General features: G+C 43.1%; 1 protein-coding gene across 1 annotated transcript in view; it reads left to right on the top strand.

Moving 5' to 3' along the window:
- The window catches only part of LOC307259117 (proprotein convertase subtilisin/kexin type 4-like), a gene marked incomplete at both ends in the record, with an annotated part of 161,734 nt that overhangs the window by 101,542 nt on the left and 48,588 nt on the right, over window positions 1-11,604 (top strand). Inside the window, one exon of the mRNA XM_080038851.1 lies at window positions 5,323-5,436. Coding sequence (XP_079894977.1) covers window positions 5,323-5,436 — 114 coding nt within the window. The remainder of the gene's footprint in view (window positions 1-5,322; window positions 5,437-11,604) is intronic.

Genomic DNA, 11,604 nt, shown 5'->3' with positions numbered 1-11,604 from the left:
TTGCTAGTAAGAGGTAACATCACATCATTAAACAGATGTTTAGCAGTCCTGCCGATTGGGCCATTAGATCAGAAGACGCTTGTATGTGTCATTCTAAAGGGCACTGGCAAACATCATTCTACTGTATGTTTAAGTTTGAGGACTACGAACACAGGTAAAAAATAAATACAAATGAAATAAAAGATTCGGTTCAAGTGTCTCATTATAGATACTTTGAATTAGTACTAATGTAATCCCAAAAAAATGTCATCAAATACACAGAACCTTAAACCCATTAAAACCAGATGTAGATGTATGTTACATACGTTTCTATTTTTTCCGCCTTTACTGCTAACAGCCTTAGCAAACATACTACAGTACATCGTGTTAAAGAGAATGATGGGGCTTGTGCTCCCTACAGAATTTCCTTCTCGATGGTTGTTTACCAGAAGAAAATGTTGAGTGTGATGCTTCTAAATGACCAGGAGCTGACAGTGTTTTCCTCTGGGTCCTGATCTCTCTCTCTCTCTCTCTGTCGCTCTCTCTTTCTTCACCCCTCCATCTCTCTGTCTGTCCCCTGGATTGCCCGTCTTTTGCGCTCTCTCTCCCCTGGGCTGGACACTTTGTCCTTGCGCTCCCTCTCTCCTCCTCCTCCTCTCTGCCCAGGCCGAGTGTGAGTGATAAATTATTGGTGGGCATGCTCTGAGGGCCCAGGGCTGCTCATTCCTGCACACAGAGGACTAGCATTGATCTGGCCTGTGGTTCAACTTAATTGGAAACCCAGTTACACCAGCTACAGACACACTCCGACAAAAACACAGCACACCAGCACACACACACACACACACACACACACACACACACACACACACACACACACACACACACACACACACACAGTGTGCATGCACTCACACACATGCACTCACACACATGCACTCACACACCCATACACACACACACACACACACACACACACACACATTTGCAAGGATGTGCATGTACAGACATGCCATCTAATGTAAAGCGGAATTAATACGCACATATGCACCCTGTATAGGTGCATGGATATTACTAATGTCAACATAATTGCAGAACACACACACTTACACACACACACATGCAATGCCCACGTGCATCCATGCATTGAAGAGTGACAGAATTAACATCTGCATAAGTATCAGCTAAACTATGTAGGTTATATGATTGAAAATTGCACACATATACACTGCAGTACATAAAACAGTATTGTGCACATGTGTATCCTATGCAGAAATAAACACACAGCTACTGTATACACACACACACACACACACACACACACACACACACACACACACACACACACACACTGATGCACAACAAGTGTGCCTGGTCTGACCCGAAATCGCAAGTAGATGGACTCCAAGCTCTCCACGCACACCCACTTTATAGTCACTAAGTGTGCATTCTAAGCAGCACTAAAGAGGAGTAACAGTCCACAGTGGAGCAATATGGAGGCCCAGGGTTATCGATTGGGACTGAGACACTGACTATCATACAGCTAATAGATTACATCAGACACATCGGAGCGGCTCAGTCAATGAGGCCTGATCCTATTAACTGGGGATTTGTAAACAGTTGTGTGCTCTCTGTGACGGCCGCTGTGTGAGCTTTGGTGAGGGGATGGAGGCTGGAAGGGTTTGGAGGAGGCTCTGTGTATTGTTGCACTCTGCCCTAAAATCTGCTGAGAGCTGCAGCCAAGTCTTGTTTATGAGTGTGCCGGATTGAGTGCGTTAATTTGGTCGTCTTTGTAACAGTGATGTCAGTTCCCAGTTCTCCTGTTGCCGTCTCTCCTTTTAGGAAGAATAAGCCAGTGTTTGTGTCTGCAATTATAATTTCACAGTGATGAATACGCCGTTTGCAGAGTGAGTTAATCCATGACAGACAGGCAACATGATGCCTTCACTGGGTGTTTGTCAAAATTAGGAGTTTATAGTATGTTTAAAAGTGCTTGTCTTCATGCATGAGTGGGATGGATGATTGATGGATAAGATATTTTCTAAGACACCTCTCATCTTCAAGGCTTGGTCAGAGCAGCATTTAAAACAGCAACATTTAGGAAGGGGAAATCAGTTCATCTCGTGGAATCATTGTGAACAGGGGATTGTTTGCAGAGGGGAATTAAACTTGTGTACATCTATCACAATGAGATAAGCTTTGCAAAGTGAATTCGCACCATTGACCAATAGCAAACCATCCTGAACATTGCTGACCATTGAGGGAATAGTCCACTTTCAATGCAGACAGCCTTGCAGGTAGTCACCACAAGCTTCTGCACCCTCATTTTTCTCGCAAGGATGTTTGCACGAGTCTTGGCTGTGTGCTACTGTGCTGGTGTCACCAGTGCTTAAAGCTACAATCTGAATAGTTTTTTTAAATAATATGTTATAGCATTGTTATGTCCTTGGCTTTTTGTGTGTAGGGAGATGAAGTAAAACCCTAAAAAAGGCATATTTAACATTGTCGGAGATGCTATTCATACTCTGCTGTTGACAGTCAGGTGCTGCCCAGTGCCAATTATGTCCAATCTCCTCACCTGAGCGACTAGCAATAACATGATGTATATCATCTTTAAGAAATGTTTCACATGTATGACTATTGGTCTTAAGGCTCCTCTGTGTGCAAGGACAAGGCAGTTAGATGTAGCTAAAGTTGGGGTACCATTGAATTTGTGAGATACCAAAAAGGGGTTTACAATAAATAAATATAGTCACATGGAGCATGTATTAACATGACATATGGCCTGTCACAAATAATAAGTAAACAACTAGATGGAACCAACCCTGGAAGTGGATTTATAGGATACTTACAGGCATAGGATACTCTTCTTGTCCTTCGCTACATTCCACATCCCATCAATAGTGGATTTGTACTTCCTTTCAGCCGACCACAAACCAACAGCAGGAGACAACACATGGTGTAGCATTGATACAAAGAGGTAGTGCAGAGAGAAATACTGTGCTGCTTCTACTATATGTGAGAGAAAGCTCACACGTTAACAACTCAGTTCATCTTAAGTCCATTAAACCATAAGCAATACTTCTGTTTGAGCAGCTCTATACGGTGCAAGCCTGGTCGTGGGGTTCTCAGATTAATTTCATGGCCTAAACCTATTCACATGTCCCTTCAGGGGCCGAGCGGCAAAGAGCAGTGAAGAATGCATTAGGGCACAGAGAGAGAGAGAGAGAGAGATAAAGAAAGAAAGAAAGATAGCAGCAGACTGGGGTTGCAGCCAACAGTGTGTTTTTTAAGAGCAAAACGACTTTTCCAAAATAAATAGATCTGTGTCGCGGACTGCTAGCAGGGAGAAAAAAGCCCTCTCGGTTCAATAATTAATTCCCGAGTCGAGGGTTTTGGAGAGCCGCTGATTGGGCTGATTCTTTTTTTTTTTCTTCTTTCTTATTCTGTTATGATACAAAGGAGGCCGTTTGAAGTAATTTGTCCCAGAGAGAGCAGCTTGGAATACCATACACGCTTTGATTTAGCAAAGCAAATTTAATTTTGTTTGCTTTATGCAAACCAGCCGGGGCCGCGGGGGTTTCTCTGATTCCACCAGAGGGGTGGTGGTGGTGCTGATGATGGAGGGTGTGGAGGGAGGGGGGTGGGGGGGGGGGCACACACAACACAATCACGCTAATATAGAATATACCCAACACACACACACACAAGATGCAGTGAGCAGCAACAGTTCAAAAGTACAAAGACTACCCCCCCCCCCCCCCCCATACACTCACACACACAACAATCCCTTTGAAATCAAAGCTTAAAATAATTGTTTGTGCGTTGTGTTTTGTTTTCTCACTATCCGTCTATTATTAGTGTTACTGGTATTATTCCTACTGTGTTGTATTAGCCGCCTGCTCTTGTGCTGCTTGCTGGGGTTTTGTTTTATGCCGCTAATGAAAGCTTCTCTCCTAGCTTTTGTTCTGCTCTGTTTAAAAAAAAAAATCCCAATACGTGAATGGAATACATGTGTTTATACCCCGTGTCTGATATGTCGAGCCATGTGTATAACGCTCAACAGCACGATAATGAACAGGCTACTTGTGATTTGGCTTTTTTTTTCAAGGGCTTTGCTTCACATCTTTACTGATGTGAAATTGTACCTTAAAGTCATAGTTAGTAACTTTATAATATATGAATGTCAGTTACATTCAAGCCATTGCCACACAAATTGACTCAAAGTTGATTAAGCCTGTCTGCTCAACACAACTCTCTCTGCATTTCTCAGTATGGCAGCGTTTACAAACTGGTTTCGCCCACCGACACTGACGCAGGAGCTCAGAAAAATCCCAAGAAGTGCCCAACAAATGCTGTTGATTATACTGCTAAGAAAAAACATGGACGTACAGTAGAAGGTAAAAGTGAGTGAACACCAGAGGCTTACCTCATGAAGAGGTGCCAACAGAAGTAACGCACTATAGCTTTAACTTGGCTGTATTGCAAATATGCCATCGATGGTGGGAAAGTTGAAATCCAACTGTTTCCCACTCCTTTAATTAACTTTGTTCTGTTCCTCTGTACTGTAAGGCATGGCTGTCCGTGTGCAGACGTCAGGCAAACAGAGGGAGGATAAAGAGAAAAAGGCGATCAGACTGATTGGCCAAGCGTTTTTTTCTTCTTGTATTCTATTCAACTCATTTTCTTAGGGAACCATAATGAGTGGATAAAGCAGAAAAACCCAATTTCCCTTTATGCATTTTTATATCCTGAAAAAGCCCTCGTTGACGACCCTTTGGTCTTTTGTTATAGAAAAACTGAGCTAATATCCTCCAGCTCTCCGCGCAGTTTAAAGGTCTTAATTGGATTCCATTAGTATATTGCTTGACATGACACTTGAGTCCGCTCTATTAGAATTCCCCTGCCTGGGATTAAAAGGGAGGACTTTTCCCTGCGTTTCGACTCTCTAGGCTCTTTTGTTGAAGTCTCAAATATTTCTTTGTTGGATTCACACTTATTTTTTTTTACTGACACCATTATTAAAACCGCAAGCTTGACTTAAACAGGTGCTTTTATGGCTAGAGGACCTGCTGTGAAAAGGCATGGCGGTAGTGTCTCATCGTAGGCGGTTTATGTATCAATAAAGCAGAGGATTAATACAGTATAGGCCTTACATGATGGAATGTGCTGTAAGGCCCTTATAAAACAGTCCATGGTGTAGAGTTCCCTGCAGCTTTGTTTTGAGAGTAGCACACAGAGTTGAAGTGATTCCTCTGTGGTTTCTCTGGCTTGTAGAAAGACGCGCCCAAAAGGGAAGGATGTGTTTGATGATATTCCGTTTCATGTTTGTCTTGCCCTCAGTCCTCGGCTGACGTGGAGGGATGTTCAGCATCTGATCGCCAAGACGGCAAAGATCCCCGACCCCAAAGAGCCCGGCTGGAGCATCAACGCTGCAGGGTACCATGTCCACCACAGGTATTGTGACGCTGTACATCACCGTAAACATTCAATGGTTTTTGAACACAAAACATAACATGGTATCGCCATTCAGGTTTCATTTAGGCCTAACAACTTTTTATCTGAGGCTTACATGAAAACTGACTTTTTCATCTTTTCTTAAAGGCCTATTTCACCGGTGGGAATATGAAGGTGCATTGAATTCTGAGATCCTATGTAGTATAAATGTGCAAAGAAAATTGAAATTGGTTCATCCTAGCCTGAGAAAAGGCAGAAAGAGTGTTTTATGGTCTAACCCTATATTTCTCTTTCTGTGACATCACACCAATTTCAATTTTTTTTGCACATTTATACTACATAGGATCTCAGAATTCAATACACCTTCATATTCCCACCGGTGAAATAGGCCTTTAAATGTTTGGTTGATATAAATTCAAATTGATTGGATTCATCTACAATTTGAAATAGATCAGTTCTTTAAAGCAAAGTGAGCTTCAAAGCCATTGCGGGAGACTCTTGATTACTTGAGAACACGTGCCTATAGAGTCGCAGCTCTTTAAAGGAATAGTTCAACATTTTGGAAAACTCATGTATATTCGTTTGTGCAGAGTTACTTAATGAGAAGATTGATACCACTCTCATGTCTGTACATTGAAATACAAGGCCAGCAGCTGCTTAGCTTAGCTTAGCATAAGGACTGAAACAAGGCGAAACAACTGGCCTGGTTCTATTGCATTTCTCTTTACCTGTATTAGTTGAACCTTCATTTCTACTTGCATGTATAGTAATCCATCATTCTTAGAGCTATTCAAAGCAGTTGTTTCCTTATTTAAAAAAAACTACTATTCATCTTAAAATGCAAATATATAATTAGGACAAAAATACAAATATTTGCCGGGGACTGACATGCTATACTGGATCACAGTAATTGATGATTTCTCACTGTGAAGAACACAAGCTGATCACCAACCTCTTAAGTAAATCATAGTAATTCATAACAACTCAACCATGCTTCACCAGTGCTGTACGGTGCATGGCATACTATAGTTATGGCATCTGTTTGTTTATCTGTCTGTGTACCATTTCACGGACGCCCTCAAAATATTTGCCTTCATGGTAAGACATATGACTGAATAGTTAACGGTGCACATGCGGAGACAATGGTTGTGGTTAAAAGGTATATGATTGCAATAATTATCCCTACGATCCCTGGAAGGGGATCGTTACAGGCAAGTGCAATGGCGTATAATGCATTTATACCTGCATGAACCACCTTAACTTGACTCCACTCACTTCATTTGACCTTAACTGCCCTGAAGCCTGAAGGCCACTGTGAGTGAAGAGATCATGCTCTGCTTATTCCAAGTTTGCCCATGGAAACAACCCACCATAGATCACACTGGCTGTGGCATCCTCATGTTGTTTACTGTATTTCACATTTTATTCTGCAAACAAACACACACACACACACACACACACACACACGCACACACACACACACACACACACACACACACACACACACACACAAACACACACACACACACACACACACAAACACAGACACACACACTCACGCCTACACGCTCTCCTCATATATAAAGCATTTCAACTACAAAAAAGCAGCTGTTTTTATGACAGTTTGAGACAGGTGATCTTGTCCAGGGGAAGGAGTGTCATTGTAATACTCTAATGTTATTATTACGCCCACAGCCTGTGTCTGAGTGTCTGTACCTGCCCTGATTTATACAGACAGAGGCTAGGGAGGGGGGGAAGGGTGGATCCTCATCTTTTGACCGTACAAAGCATGACCGTGGGAGAGAGAGACTGTGAGAAAGAGAGAGAGAGAGAGAGAGAGAGTCCTGTGCTCCTCCAGACATCGTATAAACGCTTTTACAACGCTTTTACAATGTCAGCCGGGGCGGTGACATATCGGCAATCAGTCATAGCGCGTGTGATGTTTTTCCTCTGCTCTCTGTCTCACTCACCTCAAAATGTGCTGTCTCCAGTAACTCACTGTGCTCACCTTCCTTTGTAGTTTATTTGCCTTGTTGTCCTTCCCTCTCTTCTTGCCATTATTCCCTCTCTCTCTCTCCACCATGCCTCCCTATATTTTTCTCTCTCCACCGTCCCCACACTTTCACAGCGTGCGGCGTCGTAAAATAGATTGTAATTACTGTGTTGCTGGTGAGAAGAATGGATTAATTAAAATATAATGATGCCGATCACACCAGCGGGCGTCTGTTGAAATCTGTCCATTTAGGGGGCCGTGGCAGAGGACTTGTAATGCCCAAATGATACTGGCTAATTATGAAGCATGGTTTATACTGTGGGCGAGGGCTGACGGACTATAGGGTCACTTACCATCAGCGAGGTTGTTACAATACATTAAAGATTAGATATGATAGAACTGTAATGAGAGGATGCCTGTTTAAAGGAATTGGAGATTACGCAGAATGCCGAAAGGTCGTCGAGAGAAGTGATGGACGAGGGATACTCTGTGTGTGTGTGTGTGTGTGTGTGTGTGTGTGTGTGTGTGTGTGTGTGTGTGTGTGTGTGTAGTCTGTTGTTTGCTAGTTTGTGGTTTGAATATTTTCATGTAGGTTACTGATATGTTGTTTGCAGTTGACTGAATGGGGATTTAGACACTTTATAAGAGCACTTTTCATATTATCAAGAAAAGTCTTTGGGCTCACAGAAAGTGATTTAATTTTGTACGTTATGTCTGGAAAAGAAATGACGAAGGAATAATTGGCGGCATTAGCAGAGATAACCAGCCTTGCAGAAAAGATATACAAAAAACTTATCAGCAAAAAGAAAAATTAGCACCTTGCAAGGATGGAGTCAAATTTTAATTGAGACTATGCAACTTGTGCTGGTTAAGCAGCCACTGTTGGGGTGAAACAGCTTACAGCATTGCAACTTGACACGGGCAAATGAAGAAAGGAACATCAAGAAACATGCTGCACATACAACAAATGCCAATTAACAAAGAGCTGCAGCTCACAAAGAACAATGAAACAACATACGTTTCTGTGGGACACTAAAAAGTGACGATTCTGATTTGTCAGTTGGTGTCTTAAAACATCTATGGCAAAGTGACTAGTAAGTAAGCTTTATTTATAGAGCGCCCTTCACAGACCAGGGTCACAAGGCGCTTCACAATGCGCTTTACATATCTTACATATCACATTTTTATACACACACTCAAACACCGATGGCAGTAGCTGCCATGCAAGGTGCTTTCTGAACCATCGGTAGCAATTTGGGGTTCAGTGTCTTGCCCAGGGAAACTTCGACATGTGGCGGGTAGGCGGGGAATCGAACCTCCGACCCTGCACTCCAGAGGCGATCTCCCTACCCACTTCGCCACTGCCGACTAGTGTGCTTTGCCCTTAACAGTAGTCAAAAAAGATTCATCAGCTCAGCCAACACGCTCAGTAATCTTATACAGCAACACACACTAACCCTCCACCTAAAGTTAATTAGCCAATGACTATACACCAGACCAAGTAAGGCTGTTGCAGTGAAAGCCCAGAGTGTGTGTTGAGTTGAGCAACACTGTTTAATAACTTGCAAAATAAAATTTACATTTGTAATTTCTTCTTTCCAAAGTTGCACACTCTGGATTTAAACAAGGGAAATCAATGGAGACGAAGAATACAACCTCTTTTAAAAGTAAAGCGCAGGGAGCATGTGCGCATTGAGGACAGATGGTTGCAGTTGCATGGGGCTTTGTAAAAGCTGAAGGGAAAAAATAGCTTCCTTGTAGATGTCGGGTGAGTTAGCGTTGATATATGTGTGTATTGTGTGTGGCGTTTGGGGATTTGGAGGGTTTTGCTGGGTGGGTGGGTGCGGAGTCACTGGCATATCCCAGAGTTCCCATCTGTCTGACCTCCCTATACCGTAGTATGGGAGCTTTAAGACCCCCCCACCCTCCCCTCCCACCCAAGCTCCCACCGCCATGGCGACAATAAACATGTCAGCCGCCACACGCCGTAGCAATCTGCAATCAGATTTACTGTGCATGAAATATGGTGTTGCTTTTATTGGTCCAAAGGCTTGTCACTCATAATTTATAGGCTGTTTTCCAGGGCCGGCTGTGATGTCAGCCAGCTCCCAGCACCCTCCAGAGAATCAGAGGAGAGAGAGTGAAAGAGATAGGGGTGAGGGGTGGCCGCTGTACAGGGGGTTTAGAGATATGAGAGGACAGAAAATGTGTGTCAGTGAGTGTGTGTGTGTTTGTGTTTGTGTTTGTGTTTGTGTTTGTGGAGAGAGAAAAGGATTGCGGGTAAATAGGTGATGGAAACAGGTGAAAAAAAGGAAAGAAAAATAACACGCATTCATCCCTTTCCTCTCTATGGGGAGTTTATCAGTTTGAGGGAGTGAAAGTGTCAGTTTTTTTTTTGTTGCCATGGCCTGTACAAATGGATCTCCCTCTCTCTTTCTCCCTCGCTCTTTCTCCCTCTCTCCTACGGCATTGCCTGCTATCCTTTGAACACTGACACCTATTGATCACATGTTTGACGGAGGAGGGGAAGAAGAAAAAAAAGAAAAGAAGTTAATCTGCGATTCACATCTCCACTTGAAGCCTCTCTAACCCAGAAATAGAAAGTGGAGAGTCTGGTGGTGTTAGCAGGCTCCTCGCACCGAGGGGGGATGACGCACGGGAACAGGGCAGAATGTCCAAACAGGCTTAATTTCATTTAATCTCTTCTCATAGCAAAGGTGCAACATATACAGTCATTATCCGCTGGGAGATTTAGATAGAAAATAACAGCGGTGGAGCCGATCAAAGAAAACTGCTGCCCTCTCTCCGCACAGACAAAGTGAAAATCAAGGAGAATGCATGAGCGGTACAATGGTAATCTTACACACCAAAAAAAAAAAAATGAAAATAAACTAGTATGGCATTGAAACATTAGATAAGATTCAATCCCTCTTTTGAAAAATGATTCTCTGTTCACGGAAAAACCATTAGAATGTTTACATTTGCGGCATTTTGTTCCATATCAAAATAATTAATAGCCTCCATTTTCAAATTAAAAGTACATTACAACACAATTAAGGATGCAAATGAGCCCGGGCCTGTCGCAAGGAGCCAGAAAAAAAAGTGAAAGAGTGACTGTGTTGATGAATGAGGGCTTGCGTCCTTTTTTGTGTATTAGGTGTGTCGCAATGGATCATTGTGCGTGAGTGTGTGTGTGTGTGTGTGTGTGTGTGTGTGTGTGTGTGTGTGTGTGTGTGTGTGTGTGTGTGTGTGTTTGTGTGTGTGTGTGTGTGTGTGAGTGTGTGCGTGCGTGCATGTGTGTGTGTGTGTGTTTGGATCCAGAAAAGACTTTATTGAGGAGGAAGAGTCAGTGCTGAAATGACATCAGCATAGGGAAATAAATCAGATCTCTGCAGTGATAAACAACAGAGTAATTAGGTCACTCTTCCTCCTAGTAACTGATCGACCGGAGGAGCAGATACTATGTTATTCCTATTGTTAAAAGCTTCTGTCACCCAACATGAGCACAACACACACTTTTTTACATGCACACATATTTCTCCATGGCTGTCTCCTTTCCCTGTCTGACCCCAAACAAGCCTGCTCCGTGAAAGATGTCTACACGCTTTGCTAGAAGCTGCGGACAGTAAAACATAATTTTTGTCATAACCTTCCCTCTTTGGAGGGAAAACAGATATAAAAGTATATAGCCTGTGGTTTACTGCGAGTCCCCCTCAGCCCAGCCTGGCAGCCTGGCAGCAGCAGCATGCAGTGCATGGGGCTGATGGATGCGGCGCGTCGGACCACTTTTAATTGCTCGTAAATTTTTGATCCGGTGAAAACGCCACGTTCTCCTTGTCCCCCCGGCGACACGGGTGACGGAGCCGCTCAGGAGGGAATAAAAGAGTCACAGAGACACACTAACACACCAGAGAGATACAGCCACACATCAGCTGCTGCTGCTGCTGCTGCTGTGGACCAGCATAAGATATATATATATACAAGACTTGTGTGTGTGCATTAAAGGTGGAGTCAGTGATTCTGTAGAACGCTTGTTGTCAACATGGGTGAAAATCTGTGTGCACTGAACAAAAATCAGGTGGTAATACAAAGCCAAGGGTCTGTTAACTGGAATGTAAAAAAGGGCATGTAAACAAAGTGGGCCTAGCAACAGGCTTGTTTACAGAGCAAAGGCT

Source organism: Ammodytes marinus, assembly GCF_949987685.1.
Source record: "Ammodytes marinus genome assembly, chromosome: 13".
Lineage (NCBI taxonomy): Eukaryota > Metazoa > Chordata > Actinopteri > Uranoscopiformes > Ammodytidae > Ammodytes > Ammodytes marinus.
The sequence above is the reverse complement of the archived record's forward strand: the minus strand, read 5'-3'. Positions and strand labels throughout refer to the sequence as shown.